Here is a 22603-nt window from a genome sequence, read left to right as displayed (position 1 = left end):
GCATACTAATGTTGACCTTTCAGTAAGTTTGGATGATAACAACCTGTCTGTTTTAAAGTGTGTTTGTGTGTGTGCTTGTGTGTGTGAACGTGTATGTGTGTGTGTGTGTGCATGTGTGCTCTCAAGTTATACAAGAGCCTGTCACAGACAAGTTATTACTTTGTATATTATAACACGGCTGCAACTGCGTCTTTTTTCATGGTTGTTGGCATGTGGAAAATCGAATAGCTAGCAACCAACAACTTTTTCCCCTTCACTGAGTCAGACACAGGGATAGGTTTGTCAGAGGGATTGCTAAGCTTCGCTTCGATCTTGGCTTGCCATGTTTTTCCATTTGACAGCAACCGTGAACATTATGATACTGTAATACTACAATACTACTGTTTTGTCAGAGTTTTCCTCTGCTAATAGGTCTGTAAGATTATTGTGGGTGTGTATGTGTATTTGTGTGTTTCCGTGTGTATATGTGTGTCCCTGCCTGTGTGTGTGTGTCCATGCGCACGTTTGTGTGTGTGTGAGCACAGATGTGTGTGTATTCCACCACGCCAGCCCTGCTCCCCAGACATGGCTGTTTGATTAGAGTTTGTGTGTTACCCCAGGGTTGCTAAAAGGGCAAGCTCAGTCCTGCTAGCTAGCTCAGTCCTGTTAGCTTGCTCAGTACTGCCAGCTTGCTCAGTGCTGCCAACTTGCTCATTCCTGCTAGCTAGCTCAGTCCTGCTAGCTAGCTCAGTCCTGCTAGCTAGCTCAGTCCTGCTAGCTTGCACAGTCCTGCTAGCTTGCTCAGTCCTGCTGCTGGTTAACATGAATCTGTAATGAGGGAAATGTAAATATTTTCAGAGACTAGAGGAACTCTGATGGGAACTGAATGGAACATCTGCTTCTTGTCTTCTCTCCACAGACACCAGAGGACCATGAGGGAGAGACGGTGATCAAGTCCAAGGAGGCCCGGAAGTACATCTTTAACTGCCTGGATGATATGGCTCAGGTTCAGAGCACTGTATATACAATACACACACACACACACACACACACACACACACACACACACACACACACACACACACACACACACACACACACACACACACACACACACACACCCTCAGGCAGCAGACACCCCAATGCATATGCAGTTAGTCTCAAGAGGGAAATGAAAGCAGCTGCACTCTGACCGAAACCCTTCCTCATTTCTGATTCTTCTTTTCTTCTTAATAAATGACAGACCAATATCGGAGTCGAGCATGTGGTCAACTCGGTCACAGTCTTTGATGTGTGTAGTTTGCTTTCTTATTTAAGCTGAGTAGAATGTTGTGGCCATCCCCTAATTGGATGCGTCTGTGTAGTACATGTACACAACATGACAGAGAAGGCCAGAGGAGCTGCAGTGTGGGAACCCAGACAGTGTTGTGTCTATGACTCAGCAAGTTAGCCTTTAGCCTTATGCTAGGTTGTATTCATTAGTAAAAAGAAAATAGGTGTTTCTTGTTGGACAAGTCCAGGTAGTAGAGGACACATTACAATGTTAAGTAACCAGAAAGTGACTCATACCCAACCCTGGTGTGGAAAGCACTGTCAACAGACAGCTTATATGTTATGTCACTCGTCTCATAACTTGTCTCCTCTCCCTAATGCTCATTCTGATCACGGTGGGAAAGTTGACATAGACCTATACACATTTAGCAGATTATGATGATATGATAGTGTCTCTGTCCATATTTTGTTATTACTGTCACCCGCCCAAACATACTCGTTTTTCCAGCACACATACAGTACATACAGGTAATGACGCATAGAAACCCTGATACATTTCCCAGGCATCTAAAATGTCTTGTTTCTTCAAGGGAGGATAAGGAGCTGTCAATGTACATGACCATTTAAGTCAGGTAATATGACTGCAGTTTCCTCCACACACACACACACACACACACACAACACGCACACAGTCTGGCACAAAAAGTCCTTGGGATCCTCCACCTCATGCAAACCTACACATGTGTTCACTTCACTGTTGTCCCATCTGGACTATTAGAGTTGACCTGTGCCCAGCCAGAGTGCTCCAGGTCTGGCATAGCATGCATAGCGTGCAGCCACAGAGGCAGCGGTGCTCAGTGAAGTTAGTGCCTCTGCCTGAGCTAGGAGGCCATACCTCCAAGCTGCTCCTACTCCCAGTCACAAAACAGTGGTCTAATGAAATCAACATGCACAGGCCAGATCACCAGGGTCAGCACTCACTCTGATCCTCTCTGACCCATACTACGCTCACACACACACACACAAGCGTACACACACTGACACACAAGGTTACTGAAAGAAACAGTAGACTGAGAGCCAGTCCTAATGAGGAGAATCTCAGGCTCAGAATCCAGGGCTAGATAAATAAATAAGCAGTGTGGACATCTGTCTTCATTTGTGTAATGGACGATAGCTGAAGGCACAGAGGGACTGGAGAGAGAGATTTGGGTCAGTTACCGGGACGTCTGCCCATGTTGAGATTGTTGTGGCCTTCATACTGTCGTGGGAAATGTGGGGAGAACTTAAAGTTCTGGAGGACCCATCTCCGATCCCTTTTTAGGACCAGCTGTCACGTTCGTCATAATGATGAGACCAAGGCGCAGCGTGAGTAGAGTTCCACATAATTTTTATAAACTGAAACTCACCTAACAAAACAACCAACCGAAACGTGACGCTACTGATGTGCACTAAGGCAACTATACATAGACACAAATGAGGACAATGGCTACCTAAATATGATCCCCAATCAGAGACAACGATAAACAGCTGTCTCTGATTGGGAACCATATCAGGACAACATAGACATACAAAACCCCCTAGACATACAAAAACTAGAGTACCCACCCTAGTCATACCCTGACCTAACCAAAATATATAGAAAAACAGAGATATCTAAGGTCAGGCCGTGACACCAACTGAACTGAATGGAGCCTGATGGAGGTCTAAAGAGAATTAGGGAGGGCAAGACATCTGGGTGGTGAGTACATTTTAACCACACCACTTTGAGACCCAGCATGACTTTACAATAACGTTACTGACAGTGAAGCAATCGCTGAAATACAAGCGTACTGCTCCTCACGTTCAGTTTCACTTAAGCTACTCTCTCTTGCCTCTGAGTATTATTACTGACCTCAACCCAAATGTGATGCTGTTGGTTTTCCCTCAGCACTTAAGTTGTCCAACATTAAACCTGATGTTTTAAACTAGAGTTTTGTAGTTGTTTGTTACAGATCACAGTTTTGCAATGATTAATTCCACCTCTCCTCAGGCACAGGAAGCCGGATGTGTCCCAGTGCTGCTTGGACATCTTCTGTCCTGTCCTCATGTTCTCTAGTGCCATATCATGTCACAGCCCTCAGCAGCATAGAAATAGAAGAGTTAGATTCTAGATTATGTTTCTATAATAGCATCTGCTGTCCTGTTTTTGTGTTGTGGAGTGCCATGTCACAGATCCTCAGCAGCATAGAAATATAATTACTAGATTCTAGATTATATTCTATGATAGCAGATGTGTCTCTGAAGAAGTGGTGGAAAAAGTACCCAATTGTCATTCTTGAGTAAAAGTAAAGATACCTTAATAGAAAATGACTCAATTAAAAGTAAAAGTCACCCTGTAAAATACATGCATTTACAGACACTCGTCATTTTTTAAATAATGCGTGCTTAGTCCCCTCCTGTACTCCCTGTTCACCCACAACTGCGTGGCCAAGCGCGACTCCAACACCGTCATTAAGTATGCTGGTGTCCACATCCCCAACAAACTATTATGGTCCAAACACTCAGGAGACATGGGTCCCCAGATCCTCAAAACGTTGCACCATCGAGAGCATCCTGACCGGTTGCATCTTAAGGGTATGGCAACTGCCCGGCATCTGACCGCAAGGCGCTACAGAGGGTAGTGCGTACGGGCCAGTACATCAATGGGGCCAAGCTTCCTGCCATCCAGGACCTATATACTAGTCGATGTCAGAGGAAGGCCCAAAAAATTGTTTAAGACTCCAGTCACCCAAGTCATAGACTGTTGTCTCTGCTACTGCACGACAAGTGGTACAGGAGCGCCAAGTCTAGGACCAAAAGGCTCCTTAAAAGCTTCTACCCCCAAACCAAGACAGCTGTACAATTGATCAAATGGCCACCTGGACTGTTTAGATTGCCCCACCCCCCTTTTGTTTTTGCACTGCTGCTACTCGTTGTTTATCATCTTTGCATAGTCACTTTACCCCTACCTACACGTACAAATCAAATCAAATTTATTTATAAAGCCCTTCTTACATCAGCTGATATCTCAAGTGCTGTACAGAAACCCAGCCTAAAACCCCAAACAGCAAGCAATGCAGGTGCACGGTGGCTAGGAAAAACTCCCTAGAAAGGCCAGAACCTAGGAAGAAACCTAGAGAGGAACCAGGCTATGAGGGGTGGCCAGGCCTCTTCTGGCTGTGCCGGGTGGAGATAAGAGAACATGGCCAAGATGTTCAAATGTTCATAGGTGACCAGCAGGGTCAAATAATAATAATCACAGTGGATGTCGAGGGTGCAACAGGTCAGCACCTCAGGAGTAAATGTCAGTTGGCTTTTCATAGCCGATCATTCAGAGTATCTCTACCGCTCCTGCAGTCTCTAGAGAGTTGAAAACAGCAGGTTTGGGACAGGTAGCAGGTCTGGGACAGGTAGCACGTCCGGTGAACAGGTCAGGATTCCATAGCCGCAGGCAGAACAGTTGAAACTGGAGCAACAGCACGGCCAGGTGGACTGGGGACAACAAGGAGTCATCAGGCCAGATAGTCCTGAGGCATGGTCCTAGGGCTCAGGTCCTACGAGAGAGAGAGAGAGAAAGAAAGAGAGAGAGAGAGTTAGAGAGCATACTTAAATTCACACAGGACACCGGATAAGACAGGAGAAATATTCCAGATATAACAGACTGGCCCTAGCCCCCCGACATATAAACTACTACAGCATAAATACTGGAGGCTGAGACAGAACAAATTACCTCGACTAACCTGTACCCCCGCACATTGACTTGTATGTACCCCCTGTATATAGCCTCGTTATTGTTATTTTATTGTGTTACTTTTTATACATTTTGACCTTAGTTAATTAGTAAATATTTTCTCATCTGAGGAGGAGCATGGATCGGACCAATATGCAGCGTAGTTTGAAGACATAATGATTTATTTAAAGAAAGACGAACACGAAGCACACTTGATAAATTACAAAATAACAAACAACGTAAACAGACCTGAACATGAGAACTTACAGACAACGAAGAACGCAGGAACAAACTAACAAACGAAACAGTCCCATGTGGCACTGACACAGGAACAATCACCCACAAACAAACAGTGTGAACAGCCTACCTAAATATGGTTCTCAATCAGAGGAAACGTAAAACACCTGCCCCTGATTGAGAACCATATCAGGCTAATTGAAAAGAACCCAACATAGAAACACATAACATAGAATGCCCACCCAGCTCACGTCCTGACCATACTAAACAAAGACAAAATAAAGGAAATAAGGTCAGGAACGTGACAAATGTTTTAGTTTTTTGTGTTGTGGCAGGATAAAGAGAAGTGATGATTATGCTAAAAGTCTTCTACTGCTTTGCTGCTCTTGAACTTAATTATCAAGCACACTCCTATGGAGACATTGCTCTCTCTGCATTTAATCAATGCACTACAATACCTATGCATGGTATTCTCTGTAACATTCAAATACGTACATTTCTACTGTGCTACAGTTAGTATGGAGTTAGATTGCCGCGGCAGACATACAGAGGCGAGGCGACACATTTGCAATCTGACCGAGCGCATTTCCCAAAGTCATCTTTCCCTCTTAGAGGACAGTGTGATTATTTCCTCACCTCATTCCAGAGATTATTCCTTTATCACGCCAAGTGACGATGTGCGAGGCGGGGAGGGGTTAGGGACAGAGCCTGAATAACTTGAACGAGAACTGAATCAGATTGGTTGGCGTTTACTGGCTGTACATCAGATAGTCCCTGTAGCAGGGCTACAGAGATAAGCCGTGTGTCTTTATGAAAAACGGGCCCACTATCTTGTCATGGTAATCCCAATAAACAGCATGCCTATCCCTGACCCTGTCTGTGTCCCTGTCCCCCAGCCATAGATATGCCACTGAAGGCTGTGGGCTGCTCCAGATCAGCCTCTGCCTCAGTCTCTGCCCCCTCAGCCTGTGATTCTTCCTCTACCTCCCTCTGCTCAGCCCCTGCCTCTACCTATCTATCTCTCTCTGCCTTTGCCTCTTCCTCTACCTCTCTCTCTGCCTCTACCTCACTCTCTGCCTCTACCTCACTCTCTGCCTCTACCCCCCCTCTGCCTCTACCCCCCTCAGCCTATACCTCTCTCAGCCTCTACCTCTCTCTCAGCTTCTACCTCTCCCTCTACATCTCTCTCAGCCTCTACCTCACTCTCAGGCTCTACCTCACTCTCAGACTACCTCTCCGTCTACCTATCTCTCTACTCTATCTCTCTCAGCCTCTACATCTCTCTCAGCCTTTACCTCTCTACCTCTACCTCTCTCTGCCTCTACCTCTCTCTCAGCCTCTACATTTATCTCTACCTCTCTCTCTACCTCTATCTATCTCTACCTCTACCTCTCTCTCTACCTCTCACTCTACATCTACCTCTCTCTCAGCCTCTATCTCTCTCAGCCTCTACCTCCTTCTCTACCTCTACCTCTATCTCTGCCTCTACCTCTCTCTCAGCCTCTACCTATCTCTCAGCCTTTACCTCTCTCTCTACGTCTCTCTTTTTGTCTACCTCTGTCCCTGCATCTGTCTCTAAACACTGCTAACTTTCCACCCAAGGAGATTTCTGCTGCACTGCTGTCCAGTGTTTCTCCAAAAACCTCAACCGGAATGGTTAGGACAGATGAACCAACATTATGTTTCGAAGGCAGGCTCCCAGAAGTAATCCAGAATATATGTCTATGTCAGCTCTAGAGGCACTCAGAGGCTGCTCAGAAGGTGTCCTTTATGTCTCTTATAATAAGCAAACAGCAGTACGTATCAGGTTTATTTTTGTGTTTATTTTCACTTCTCGGGCAGTAGATATAACTCTCTGTGACGGCGCCAGTGAAAGTTAAGTTGCTCCACTCTGCTATGAATACCAGTGGAAATGTTTGTAATGTCAGTAAGGTGCATGGTTATCACTTTGTCCTGTGACACTGATGTCGACACCCATTACTGTATGTGTTTTTTAATAGTTCTTTAAAAAAGACTGCAGTGTTTTTCCTGTTGTTTGCAGCAACAGTACAGTACAACACTCAGCCTGCCTCTGAAATGGCACCCTATTCACTATATAGTGCACTACTTTTGACTAGGCCCCATAGGGCTCTAGTCAAAAGTAGTGCACTATATACAGCGGGGCAAAAAAGTATTTAGTCAGCCACCAATTGTGCAAGTTCTCCCACTTAAAAAGATGAGAGAGGCCTGTAATGTTCATCATAGGTACAATTCAACTATGACAGACAAAATTAGGAAAAAAAATCCAGAAAATCACATTGTAGGATTTTTTATGAATTTATTTGCAAATTATGGTGGAAAATAAGTATTTGGTCAATAACAAAAGTTTATCTCAATACTTTGTTATATACCCTTTGTTGGCAATGACAGAGGTCAAACGTTTTCTGTAAGTCTTCACAAGGTTCTCACACACTGTTGCTGGTATTTTGACCCATTCCTCCATGCAGATCTCCTCTAGAGCAGTGATGTTTTGGGGCTGTTGCTGGGCAACACGGACTTTCAACTCCCTCCAAAGATTTTCTATGGGGTTGAGATCTGGAGACTGGCTAGGCCACTCCAGGACCTTGAAATGCTTCTTACGAAGCCACTCCTTCGTTGCCCGGGCGGTGTGTTTGGGATCATTGTCATGCTGAAAGACCCAGCCACGTTTCATCTTCAATGCCCTTGCTGATGGAAGGAGGTTTTCACTCAAAATCTCACGATACATGGCCCCATTCATTCTGTCCTTTACACGGATCAGTCGTCCTGGTCCCTTTGCAGAAAAACAGCCCCAAAGCATGATGTTTCCACCCCCATGCTTCACAGTAGGTATGGTGTTCTTTGGATGGAACTCAGCATTCTTTGTCCTCCAAACACGACGAGTTGAGTTTTTACCAAAAAGTTATATTTTGGTTTCATCTGACCATATGACATTCTCCCAATCTTCTTCTGGATCATCCAAATGCTCTCTAGCAAACTTCAGACGGGCCTGGACATGTACTGGCTTAAGCAGGGGGACACGTCTGGCACGGCACGGCATTTGAGTCCCTGGCGGCGTAGTGTGTTACTGATGGTAGGCTTTGTTACTTTGGTCGCAGCTCTCTGCAGGTCATTCACTAGGTCCCCCCGTGTGGTTCTGGGATTTTTGCTCACCGTTCTTGTGATCATTTTGACCCCACGGGGTGAGATCTTGCGTGGAGCCCCAGATCGAGGGAGATTATCAGTGGTCTTGTATGTCTTCCATTTCCTAATAATTGCTCCCACAGTTTATTTCTTCGAACCAAGCTGCTTACCTATTGCAGATTCAGTCTTCCCAGCCTGGTGCAGGTCTACAATTTTGTTTCTGGTGTCCTTTGACAGCTCTTTGGTCTTGGCCATAGTGGAGTTTGGAGTGTGACTGTTTGAGGTTGTGGACAGGTGTCTTTTATACTGATAACAAGTTCAAACAGGTGCCATTAATACATGTAACGAGTGGAGGACAGAGGAGCCTCTTAAAGAAGAAGTTACAGGTCTGTGAGAGCCAGAAATCTTGCTTGTTTGTAGGTGACCAAATACTTATTTTCCAACATAATTTGCAAATAAATTCATTAAAAATCCTACAATGTGATTTTCTGGATTTTCTTTTCTCATTTTGTCTGTCATAGTTGAAGTGTACCTATGATGACAATTACAGGCCTCTCTCATCTTTTTAAGTGGGAGAACTTGCACAATTGGTGGCTGACTAAATACTTTTTTACCCCACTGTACATAATAGGGTGCCAAAAGTAGTGCACTATAAAGGGATTATAGGATGTCATTTGCAAAAGACCCTCTGCAGACTTTGAAATGATAATTAAAAGTGTATGTGTGTTGGGTCTGTTTGCAGGTGAATATGACATCAGATCTGGAGGGCAGTGACATGCTGGCGGAGAAGGCAGACCGTAGAGAGTTCATCGACTTGTTGACCAAGATGCTTACGATCGACGCGGACAAACGGATCACCCCCATCGAGACCCTCAATCACCCATTCGTAACCATGACCCACCTCCTTGACTTCCCCCACAGCACACAGTACGTCTAGAGATCCCCTCACATTTCTCATTTAGAAAGTTATCTGTTAGCTGGGAGAAACAGATTATCTGGAGAAAGTCATACTGATAAATATTTAACTGAGGCACATGTAACTCTCTCTCTCCCGTTCTCCCTCCCTCCCCCTCCCTTCCTCTCTCCCCCTCCCTCTCTTCACAGTGTCAAGTCCTGCTTCCAGAACATGGACATCTGTAAGCGTCGTGTGGGCATGTACGACACGGTCAACCAGAGCAAGACCCCTTTCATCACCCACGTGGCCCCCAGCACCTCTACCAACCTCACCATGACCTTCAACAACCAGCTCAACACTGTGCACAACCAGGTACCTACCAAACACAGTGTTGATGGTTTTACTGAACACACTCCTCACCATTCATACCCAGGTTGTACCATCAGCTACTGTTGGTGGTGACTACTACCAGTATAGTGTACTGTGCAGTGCTGTGACCAGCGCTATCCATAACCAGGTCATGTAACACGCCTTTTCAGTACTAGATTCATATCAGTGTGTAGCGTGTGTACCACTACCAGTGTGTAATATAACCACTAGATGGCTTGGTTAGTGTGTTTTTTCAGGCCAACACGGCACATAGCACAGTACACCCAATCAGCCCACATCACTTTATTTGAAAGCAATGCATTGACCACTTGCAAGATAACACTCCCTAGTAGAATGCTAAAGCAGCATATTGAGGCCACGACAGCCTGGTTAGGTATCTGTCTGTCTGTCTGTCTGTCCCTCAGGCCCAGTGGGGGCTGTCACAAACTGCTGATGAGATACATGACAACCTTATACTTCCTGCTTACCTTGCAGTTTAGTGCTTTTCAGGTCTTAAGAATCCCACCAGCAGGCTTCCTCCTCTTCCTCTCCTCCTGTTTCTCTCCATTTTGCCTTTGGTCGTTAGCTCGTCGTGCTACTGTAGGGCTGTGTGGGCTGACTGTGACGCTAAATTGCTGACTTTTGCTTCTGCCGGAATCATGAAATGATTGCATGCTAAAGTTTTTTCAGATTGTGCTGAATTAGAATTGGGCGGGGGGGGGGGGGGGGGGGGGTGATAAACAGTCTTCTTTTTATATATTTGTTTCTATACATTTCTCCCCCTACCCTACCATTCCTACCCTAATTGGAGTAAACTAACAGACAACAATTCTTCTACTGCTACTTACAGCTCTTTCGCTAACATCTACAGTACATGTAGTTAAATAACTTTCTTCAAGTGCTAGAGTTTCCACCATTCATTCTGATCCACCATTCATTCTGATCTTAACCCTCCGGTGTCCACAGATTAACCTGGCTTTCCCAGTTCCCTTTTGCTATTTCCTTTTGCAAAACAACCCTCTATTTTACTATGATGTTACACATACAGTAGAGAGGTCCTGAACCTCCCTATGTGTAACATTTCTACCAAAATGTTACAAATAGGTGTTCTTTATCACCAAACATACTATATCGACTGTTACAGAACCCACTCTGTGCGGAATGAGGTAAAACTAGACTTCACTATATCATTTAAATGGATTAACGTAATGTTTTCTCAGAGCGCATTGGTTCAGGGCGATATAGGCAGTGCTATGTTAGTGATTTATTTAGCTGGGGAACGTTTAAACGTCTTAGAGTTTATTTGTTTGCAGGCTCTCTCGTTGTTGTGCATGATGAATGCCACACTGGCATATTGATTATCTCCAACGGTGCTCATCGAGCTTGCTAAGAAGTGAAAGATGAACATGCCGTCTCTGAATGTTCAACCACGCAGGCTTAATGAAAAGACAGTAATTAGTCTGGGTGTTGTCGAATACATTTTATTTGAGTTAAGACTTGAGCGCACTGCAAAATAATTTGTTCATATCAAGGCCATCTTTAAGCCTTACTTAGGCCTCATTGATGGTCTCCCCATGTCCAGGGTAGTATTCTTGAGGCACCAAATGGAAGAAAAATGGACTGAAACAGGGAGGAACTACCTAAACGTATCCAACAAGAATATTAGTTTGCAATGGTTTACCCAAATAAATACGGCCCAGGTTTTACAATGTATATTTCAAGTGCCTGACACCGTAGAAATATGGCTGCTAAATAAGGATAGCGATGTGGAGTCAAGATAGTGAAGCCGAGAGACAAAATGTCAGTTACTACTAATAACTACTCATTATTAGACTGTTAAGCAACATTTCAATTTTAAGAGCATTTCATAAGCATGATTCTTTTTCACTTAGGAAGCCTCTCTCTATGTTGACCCTTCTCAGAGATAATTGCTTGTCTTGAGTACTGGGTACAAGATGATTTGGGTGCGTTCAGACATATTGTTGTGTAGCTAAGAGAAAGACACTGGAGGGAAAAGGATCGCTGTCACTCATCTCCATATCGCCTTTTCATCTAACCTTACCATGGCCCATATTCACAAAGTGTCTGAGAGTGTTGATCTGGGATCAGTTTTGTCTTTTATGTCATAATGAATAAGATTATGTGGACAGAGAGGACCTGGTCAAATCAAGTCAAATTTTATTGGTCACATACACATATTTAGCAGATGTTATTGTGGGTGCAGTGAAATGCTTGTGTTCCTAGCCCCCACAGTGCAGTAATATCTAACAAATCATAACAATACACACAAATCTAAAGTAAAATAATGGCGTTAAGAAATATATCAATATTAGGACGAGCAATGTCGGAGTGGCATTGACTAAATACAGTACAGTAGAATAATAAATACATTAGAATAATATACAGTATATACTGTACATACAGTTGAAGTCGGAAGTTTACATACATTTAGGTTGGAGTCATTAAAAGTCATTTTTCAACCACTCCAGTCATTTCTTGTTAACAAACTATAGTCCCTCCGTTTTTCCAACAATTGTTTACAGACAGATTATTTCACTTATAACTCATTGTATCACAATTCCAGTGGGTAAGAAGTTTACATACACTAAGTTGACGCTGCCTTTAAACAGCTTGTAAAATTCCATAAAATTATGTCATGGCTTTAGAAGCTTTTGATAGGCTAATTGACATCATTTGAGTCAATTGGAGGTGTACCTGTGGATATATTTCAAGGCCTACCTTCAAACTCAGTGCCTCTTTCCTTGACATCATGGGAAAATCTAAAGAAATCAGCCAAGACCTCAGAAAAAAAAATGTAGACCTCCACAAGTCTGGTTCATCCTTGGGAGCAATTTCCAAATGCCCGAAGGTACCACGTTCATCTGTACAAACAATAATACGCAAGTATAAACACCATGGGACCACGCAGCCGTCATACCGCTCAGGAAGGAGACACGTTCTGTCTCCTAGAGATTAACGTACTTTGGTGTGAAAAGTGCAAATCAATCCCAGAACAACAGCAAAGGACCTTGTGAAGATGCTGGAGGAAACAGGTACAAAATAATCTATATCCATAGTAAAACGAGTCCTATATCGACATAACCTGAAAGGCTGCTCAGCAAGGAAGAAGCCACTGCTCCAAAACCGCCATAAAAAGCCAGACTACGGTTTGCAACTGCACATAGTGACAAAGATCATACTTTTTGGAGAAATGTCCTCTGGTCTGATGAATCAAAAATAGAACTGTTTGGCCATAATGACCATTGTTATGTTTGGAGGAGAAAGGGGGAGGCTTGCAAGCCAAATAACACCATCCAAACCTTGAAGCACGGGGTGGCAGCATCATGTTGTGGGGGTGCTTTTCTGCACTTCACAAAATAGATGGCATCATGAGGTAGGAAAATTATGTGGATATATTGAAGCAACATCTCAAGACATCAGTTAGAAGTTAAAGCGTGGTCGCAAATGGGTCTTCCGAATGGACAATGACCCCAAGCATATCCAAAGTTGTGGCAAAACGGCTTAAGGACAACAAAGTCAAGGTATTGGAGTGGCCATCACAAAGCCCTGACCTCAATCCCATAGAACATTTGTGGGCAGAACTGAAAAAGCGTGTGCGAGCAAAGAGGCCTACAAACCTGACTCAGTTACACCAGCTCTGTCAGGAGGAATGGGCCAAAATTCACCCAACATATTGTGGGAAGCTTGTGGAAGGCTACCTGAAACGTTTGACCCAAGTTCAACAATTTAAAGGCAATGCTACGAAATACTAATTGAGTGTAAACTTCTGACCCACTGGGAATGTGATGAATTAAATAAAAGCTGAAATAAATCATTCTCTCTACTATTATTCTGACATTTCACATTCTTAAAATAAAGTGGTGATCCTAACTGACCTAAGACAGGGAATGTTTACTTGGATTAAATGTCAGTAATTGTGAAAAACTGAGTTTAAATGTATTTGGCTCAGGCGTATGTAAACTTCCAACTTCAACTGTATGAAATTAGTAAAGCAGTATGTAAACATTATTAAAGTAACCAGTGTTCCATTATTAAAGTGACCAGTGATTTCATATCCGTGTATATGGGGCTGCAGCCTCTAAGTTGCAGGGTTGAGTAACCGGTTGGTAGCCGGCTAGAAACTGTTTGATGCACCTGTACTGACCTCGCCTTCTGGATGGTAGTGGGGTGAACAGGCCGTGGCTCGGGTGGTTGATGTCCTTGATGATCTTTTTGGCATTCCTGTGACATCAGGTGCTTTAGGTGTCCTGGAGGGCAGGCAGTGTGCCCCCGGTAATGCGTTGTACAGACCGCACAACCCTCTGGAGAGCCCTCGATTGCGGGCTGTGCAGTTGCCGTACCAGGCGGTGATACAGCCCGACAGGATGCTCTCAATTGTGCATCTGTAAAAGTTTGTGAGGGTCGTCAGGGCCAAGCTGAATTTCTTCAGCCTCCTGAGGTTAAAGAGAAGCTGTTGCGCCTTATTCACAACACTGTCTGTGTGGGTGGACCATTTCAGATCATCAGTGATGTGTACACAGAGGAACTTGAAGCTTTTCATCTTCCCCACTGCGGTCCTAGATCAGTACTCTGGATATTTAGCTATGTACAAAATACATATAGACAGAATCTATACTGACATGCATACATGTAGCGGCTCTAACACTATATGTGCAGTATGGACAAATTTAATGTACTGTTTATGTCATTATAGCTCTTTGAATTGATAGCTTGTTGATTGAATTGAATTTGAACATTGATTGTTGACTATTCAGCAAAGTTCTAGCGTTGATCAACACTTTTCTCTCTCTTTCCATCACATTCTCCCTTTCTCTCAGTCTCTCACTCTGTTCACTGAAATGCAGTATCTATACTACATTAAAGCTGTTGTCCATATTCTGAGAAGTATGACACTAATATTTATAATGTTCTGAAGGAAATTACAATGGCCTAATTTTGTCCTCAATTTGAATTTATTCTGAATGTTCCATATAAACATCTAACACATTATCAAAAAATGACTGACAGGCCTCCCAAGTGGCCCTGTGCCGCTAGAGATTCTGGGTTCGAATCCAGGCTCTGTCTCAGCCGGCCACGACCGGGAGACCCATGGGCTGGCGCACAATTGGCCCAGTGTCATCCGGGTTAGGGGAGGGTTTGGCCGGCAGGGATATCCTTGTCCCATCGTGCACTAACGACTCCTGTGGGGGGCCGGGCACAGTGCAAGCTGACACAGTCGCCAGGTGTACGGTGTTTCCTCCGACACATTGGTGCGGCTGGCTTCCGGGTTAAGTGGGCATTGTGTCAAGAAGCAGTGTGGCTTGGCAGGGTTATGTTTCGGAGGACGCACGGCTCTCGACCTTCGCCTCTCCCGAGTCCGTACGGGAGTTGCAGCGATGAGACAAGACTGTAACTACCAATTGGATACCATGAAGTTGGGTAATAAAGGGGTTAAAAAAAACAAACAACGACTGACAATGTTATTTACTGATGAATGATTCTATCCCGTCCCCCAACAACCCTCATGACCTTACCACCACCATTGAACATCTCCTTATGGCTTTGCGTTTTGATCCCGTCATTCCTTTAGGCCACCAACCTGGCTCCCTCCACCACCAGTACCACCCTTTCCCTTGGCAACCCCGATGTCTCCATATTAAACTACAGATCTGCACTCTACCAGCCCTCAGCGGCCTCCATGGCTGCCGTGGCACAGAGGAGCATGCCCCTGCATCCTGTGGCCCCTCAGCTCTGTGCTGCACGGCCTGACCCCTTCCAGCAGGCCCTCATCGTCTGCCCACCTGGCTTCCAAGGTAAGAGGCTTTAGACTAACACAGTGTATGCTGTGTAACAAGCCCACCGATCTAGGATCAGATTACTCTATCCCTTAACTATTGGGGGTGAACAAATATCTGATCCTGTATCAGTGGTAAGGCATCTGTAATGAGTGATTATTTAATGCCATCTTGGAACAGGTTTACTTTGATAAAATATCAGAAAGATAACAGATTGCAACGGGATCACCTGTATACATAAATGCTAAATTAATTAATTAAAAAGAGCACCTATAGGCCTTTCTATAGTCAGGTCTAAGGCTCAGTCAGTTTCAGTAGAGTAGATCAGCACTGTCTGGCACCAGCGAGTTCAGTTTTCTCCTGATGATAGAAGGGCTTATGAAGCTGTGAGCTCGAACTGCACTACAATGACTCTGTAAGCCTTCCACTGACCCCCCAAGGCAACGACAGTCTTCATGTTCGAAACGAGATGCTACGATATGTTTATGAGCTAATTAGTCATATGAAAGGATTTTGATATCTCAGATTGATGCTTTTTACAGCACCGCTTTTGTCTGATATCTGTTTATGCGGTTAAGACTGAAAAAAACATAATTTTTGTTTGATTTATGTGGAACAGCATATAAGAATTTCCATTATTAGACAGTTTGCTTCACTCAGCCAAGGGTTTATTGGGATTTCATTTATATTGCCATGACTACCTTTTTGTTTTCAAGTTGAATCAGTAATTCAGTGCAGTTTCATTATAAACTGTTAAACTGTGTTTGAGATATCAAACAACTAGTTTAAAATGTTGTTTTTTTCTTTAACAATTTTGACGTCATTGTTTCTCCCAAGGTGCATGTCTTTTTTGTCTGGCGCATAGTGTTGTTGTTGTTGACCTCCTCTGTGTTGTTGTTGTTGACCTCCTCTGTGTTGTGTGTGTTCTCAGGTATGCAGGCCTCCCCGTCCAAACACACGGGCTACTCTGTGCGGATGGATAACGCCGTTCCCATAGTGACGCAGGCCCCCGGCACCCAGCCCCTGCAGATCCAGCCAGGCCTGTTGACACAGGTAGGAAGTAGTGACTCAGTCTGTCGTCATGGAGATTAGGGGGCCCACATATAGTCCCTTATTTGCATCTCCTGAACTCATAATGATATCTCATCTTTGTTTTGCTGGATCACAATACAGAGAACCTATTCTATTTACTGGGAGACATTCATACCTAAACACACATGGCTTTGACTAACAGGGTATTTTGTATGATTTGGTCATGGAAGCTACTTTGGAAAAGGTCGGACCTCTGTATCCTTTTCTATAACAGGCTAGCCTTTGATCAAGGCAGGGATTCAATCAGGGTGTTCTTGTGATCCTTCTGCCCCTGCAGGCACTTGTTTTGACTGAGTGAGTTAAACCCTGGTACCAGTGTCCTCCTCCCTCCTTGAAATAACATAGCCATGCATTATTCTTCCAGTATAGTTGAGCATAAAAGTAGAGTTGTAGAGTAGTAGGACACCTCTCCCTCTGGTTTCTAGAAATGTCCATAAGAGCTTTAATATCCCTGTAAAGTCCCAGGTGTCAGAAGGCTTCCCTTATCTATAGTTAATCATGCAGTAGGCAGCTAGCGAGGCTCTCTGAACTGTGTGGAAGACTAATCTGTCAGATACCGAATGGTGATTAGCTTCAGGGCTGCTTCCAAGTCAGGCGCTCTGAAATTATAGGCCTCAGAGGAGAGGGACAGATTTGGAAAGGCTTGGAGGGGTTTGAGGGGTTTGCTCGGCTACAAGGTTACCCTGTGCACTATAGCATTCACTGTATAGCATAAATGCAGTACTTCAGGAAAAACTATCTCAACAGAAGCATTCACAAAATAGTTCACAGTATATTAATTATGATATAGTGCAAAGCCCCAAGTAAAGGTATGATGGTGGAACAAGCCAATATAATGAAAATGTTACAGTTCATGAACCAAAGAGTATATTGTGCAAGTATCATCCTATTACTGTGTCATGTTCTACTGACATACTGTATCCTGGCAGATTTGATTCATTCAAAAAAATCCTCTGTCACGCTGCACACACATTAAACACAGGGATGATGTAGTCGAGCATGTGGTTTATCCAGAGCAGCAGTACACCGAATAAATGGATGTAGAGGACCTGAATCCTTCATTCCCTCTGCTTTGGGAGATCTCTAATGGGTGTTTGGGGCTTTAGCCTCCAGGCCTCTCTGCAGCTGCAGCCCACACTCGACCCAGTTGTCTGTAGAGCAGAGGTGGGGCTGGGTGGTGCTGGGTGTAGAGGAGGGCCCCAGTCAGCCAGTCCCGCCAGCCAGGCAGCAAGGCAAGACCTTTATCTGGAGCAGGAATGCAGAAAATTTGGAAACAATTGGGGAGTGAGAGCCAGGGCTTTCAGAGCTCCGAGGTGACAAAGGGTTTTCACCCGGGGAGAAGAGGTTGGCTGTGGGGAGCAAGATAGCGCCTCTGATTGCTGGGGCAATGGGTCCTGAGAAGAAAAGAAAAAGGGCTGCTAACCTGTTTACCATTTCAGAGCAGACAGGCCGATTACGCAACACAGACGTCCGGCGACAGAGGAATGCAGAGTGCCAGGAATGGATGGAGCAGGAGGTTTGGAGAGATAGATGGAGGAGAGGAGGAGATGGAAGTATTGGTGGCTCTTAATGGTTTTGGCGTGTTGATAAAAAGACCTGAGATGTGAATATAACCATGGGAGATGTAAAGGGAGTCTGTAAGTGGCTTAGGTTGTCTTCTATTGGACAGTTTTCATGCCTTTCTATTGGCTGTGGCTGTGTCCTTTATCAATCCACATCCGGTCTTGTTTTGTTGACCTAAAGATGCCTCCCTCCCTCTTCATCCATTGACTGTTTTTATTTGAAGTTAATTCTCTCTCCCAACGTACCTCATACAAAACAATTCCACTCCCACAAGCTAGCGGTCATACACTGTTAAACCCTACAAGCGTTTTATATCAGTAGAGTATAACAGGTACATTGTAAAACATCGTGATATGTAGGCTTTGTACTCTGTATGAGCCCAGCGCAGATGTAGGCCTAAGATGGAGTGCTTTGTCTTCTGTGTGTGCTGTGCTATGTGCTGCAATATACTGACGCTGCCGAAGTAAATAGAATATGCAAACACTATTTAAAGGAAAAATTCATTATACCCCACATTAAAGTGCTAATCAATAGAGCTGCATTAAACTATTAGGGCTGCAAACACACACACACACACACACACACACACACACACACACACACACACACACACACACACACACACACACACACACACACACACACACACACACACACACACACACACACACACACACACACACACACACACACACAGACAAACAGACCCATCTCTGACTCGGGGCATATTATGCCTGCCAACTCCCTGCATTCTGCACCAGCAATACAAAGCAGCTCCTTTCACAGCAGCCCTGAATGGGCCTCGATGTGAATTTAATTAAAATCAGAGCTGATTTGGATAATGCCAAACACATCAGCACAGGGACCAGGAGGGGAGAGGCAACATATCTTTACTACACATCCAAAGTCTTCCCAGCAAACTGGGAACATTCCCAGAACATTAACTAAGATTCCCATTAAGTTCTAGTTAGAGTTTTATCTAACATTAGGATGATAACATCCCAAAAACAGTCCAAGAAAATTCCACAATGTTCCCACAACCTAAAGAAACATTCTGGGAACCTTAAAAAAAAAGACGAAATGTGTTCTGGGAACATTCTTGTAATAATGTTTTTTGCACGCTAAAAGAAACATTGTAGAATCATCCGCACATATCTTTTGTGATTCCCCCACAATGTTCCCACCAGACTGTTCCCACAACCTAATGAAATATTCTGGGAACATTTAAAGAACAGATTAAATGTGTTCTAGGAATATTCTGGCATCATCAGGCGAATGTTCTATACATACATTCATGACTGGACAGTTTTTGTATTATGAGAACATTTGCAGAACTCACAGAGTTCACAGAAGCAATATTGGTTTGCTGAGTTATCTGCGCTCTGTTGATGTGTACTGCTGACAAGGCCAGATAGTTCATCTGGCTTTGTTTAACTAGCCTATTGTAACACTGGCCAGTTGTTCTGCTTGTACCTGCAATCCATTGGCTGCTTACTGTTTTTACAAGGATTTCTTAACTTTTGTTACACTTTCAATTATTTCCCCTTGTTCCCCCATGCCTTTATCTCTGGAATTAAAACAATGAGAGATACAAAAACAACACCTCTTTTATTTAGGTAGCATTCTTTGTCTACATTAAAGTGTACCTTGCATAATTGACATGCAAGGTTGTTAGGTGACAGATGATCCCATAGAGATACAATAGAAATACAATATAATATAAATAGTGTTGTATTTAATTCTGTGACTGATCTCTTCTCCCCGTTTGCTCTTTTTCTCTCCCCTCAGCAGGCCTGGCCCAATGGCACCCAGCAGATCCTTCTCCCCCCCGCCTGGCAGCAGCTCACCCACACCTCAGTCCAGCACGCCACCGTCATCCCTGACTCCATGACGGCCTCCCAGCCCCTGGCTAACTGGAGGTAAGGAACATGCTCTCCTCCTTATGTAACCAGAGTCTTATAAGCACTACCAAAACAAATAAAATCCTATAGGATCAGAGAAGACATTAAATATTAGACTTGGTCAAACGTACCAACTTTGTACAGTATAGCCTGGAATATCTATCTATATGTGAAGCCAAATGACAAAGGTGCATCAGTTTCATTGTATCCTGCAAACCAATTTGATATGCTCTGTTTCACCATGATTAACAGAATGTATCACTTAACATTCCAGGCTAGTTTCATTGTCCAATTGTGTATAAAGGCCTGGTTAACATGGGGAGGTTTGGATGTATACAACGTTCAGAAAGGATCAGCACAGCAGTGTCCTGATTGACAGAAGAGCATTGCCTTGTGACAGGCACTCAGAGTGCTGCCATGAATCACAGTCTAGAAGTGAACAGTGGGGTTTTTATAAGAGCACATTTACTTTAGAGGGATGAGATGTATGTAAGGACATCATCCCAGGCACGGCGTGTCACAATGATGATATGTTAGATGGATGGGGCCTGTAGGAAGGTAAGCTGGATGCAGGTATATGAGTGTGTGTGTCTGCATGCAGGTTAATTTAGCAGTGTCCGTCTAAGGACAGGGTGGTTCTCTCTCTTTCTCTTTCTCTCTTTCTCTCTCTCTCATCCCCACAAAGATGATTGGGAAAGTGTTGCACTTCCTCTGCAGAACTATCCCTCTACAGCTGCTAGTGTCAGCTGCCCTCGCTCCCGCTCTCTTTATTCCTCTCGCTCTCTTTTCTCCCCTCTGTCTCACACGGTGACTGCTGCCACCCACCCAACTCTAGTCCCATATGTGAAGCAGTATGTGGTCATGTGCAGTTATAGATATGTAGTTAGACATGAAAATGGGGCAAGGTCACAATGACGGTGTTTCTCCAGATATAATAGTATAAAATACAGGTTCAGTGTAGTGATGGGACATTCTGTTGTGTTCCAGGAATTCTCACCCACACGGCGGCCATTACAATCCCATCATGCAACAGCCGGCGCTGCTGGCTGGCCACGTCACCCTCCCATCCAACCACAACCAGCCTCTCAATGTGGGCGTGGCCCATGTGATGAGGCAACCGTCAACCAATAACAACAACTCCTCTTCCAAAAAGAACAAGCAGCATCAGATGACTGCCAGGTAAGCACAACTAGGACCTCCTACACAACTAGGACCTCCTACACAACTAGGACCTCCTACACAACTAGGATCTCGCACACAACTAGGACCTCTTAAACAACTAAGACCTCCTAAACAACTAGGACCTCCTAAGCAACTAGGACCTCCTAAGCAACCAGAACCTCCTACACAACTAGGACCTCCTAAACAACCAGGACCTCCTAAACAACCAGGACCTCCTACACAACTAGGACCTCCTAAACAACTAGGACATCCTACACAACTAGGACCTCCTAAACAACTAGGACCTCCTACACAACTAGGACCTCCTAAACAACTATGACCTCCTACACAACTAGGACCTCCTAAACAACTAGGACCTCCTAAACAACTAGGACCTCCTAAGCAACCAGGACCTCCTACACAACTAGGACCTCCTAAACAACCAGGACCTCTTAAACAACTAGGACCTCCTAAACAACCAGGACCTCCTAAACAACCAGGACCTCCTAAACAACTAGGACCTCCTACACAACTACGACCTCATACACAACTACGACCTCCTAAACAACTAGGACCTCCTACACAACTAGGACCTCCTACACAACTAGGACATCCTAAACAACTAGGACCTCCTACACAACTAGGACCTCCTAAACAACTAGGACCTCCTACACAACTAGGACCTCCTAAACAACTAGGATCTCCTAAACAACTAGGACCTCCTAAGCAACCAGGACCTCCTACACAACTAGGACCTCCTACACAACCAGGACCTCTTAAACAACTAGGACCTCCTAAACAACCAGGACCTCCTAAACAACCAGGACCTCCTAAACAACCAGGACCTCCTAAACAGCTAAGACCTCCTACACAACCAGGACCACCTAAACAACTAGGATCTCGCACACAACTAGGATCTCTTAAACAACTAGGACCTCCTAAACGACTAGGACCTCCTAAGCAACTAGGACCTCCTAAGCAACCAGAACCTCCTAAGCAACTAGGACCTCCTAAACAACCAGGACCTCCTAAACAACTAGGATCTCGCACACAACTAGGACCTCCTAAACAACCAGGACCTCCTAAACAACTAGGATCTCGCACACAACTAGGACCTCTTAAACAACTAGGATCTCACACACAACTAGGACCTCCTAAGCAACTAGGACCTCCTAAACAACTAGGACCTCCTACACAACTAGGACCTCCTACACAACTAGGACCTCCTACACAACTAGGACCTCCTACACAACTAGGACCTTCCTAAACAACTAGGACATCCTACACAACTAGGACCTCCTACACAACTAGGACCTCCTAAGCAACTAGGACCTCCTAAACAACTAGGACCTCCTAAACAACTAGGACCTCCTAAACAACTAGGATCTCCTACACAACTAGGACCTCCTAAACAACTAGGACCTCCTACACAACTAGGACCTCCTAAACA

General features: G+C 44.4%; 1 protein-coding gene across 9 annotated transcripts in view; it reads left to right on the top strand.

Annotated features, from left to right (window-relative positions):
• Positions 1–22603, top strand: part of LOC139584488 (homeodomain-interacting protein kinase 2-like) — a 117777-nt gene that overhangs the window by 84285 nt on the left and 10889 nt on the right. For 5 of the 9 annotated variants that reach the window (XM_071416421.1, XM_071416418.1, XM_071416424.1 and 2 more), the window contains exons 5-11: positions 899–997; positions 9120–9304; positions 9482–9644; positions 15232–15454; positions 16368–16489; positions 19880–20010; positions 20980–21171. In XM_071416421.1, coding sequence (XP_071272522.1) covers positions 899–997; positions 9120–9304; positions 9482–9644; positions 15232–15454; positions 16368–16489; positions 19880–20010; positions 20980–21171 — 1115 coding nt within the window. The remainder of the gene's footprint in view (positions 1–898; positions 998–9119; positions 9305–9481; positions 9645–15231; positions 15455–16367; positions 16490–19879; positions 20011–20979; positions 21172–22603) is intronic. The other 4 variants (XM_071416420.1, XM_071416425.1, XM_071416419.1 and 1 more) reach the window with 3 other exon arrangements.

The sequence above is a fragment of the Salvelinus alpinus genome, chromosome 9, assembly GCF_045679555.1.
Source record: "Salvelinus alpinus chromosome 9, SLU_Salpinus.1, whole genome shotgun sequence".
Lineage (NCBI taxonomy): Eukaryota > Metazoa > Chordata > Actinopteri > Salmoniformes > Salmonidae > Salvelinus > Salvelinus alpinus.
Note: the sequence above shows the minus strand (reverse complement) of the source record. Positions and strands in the feature narration are given on the sequence as shown.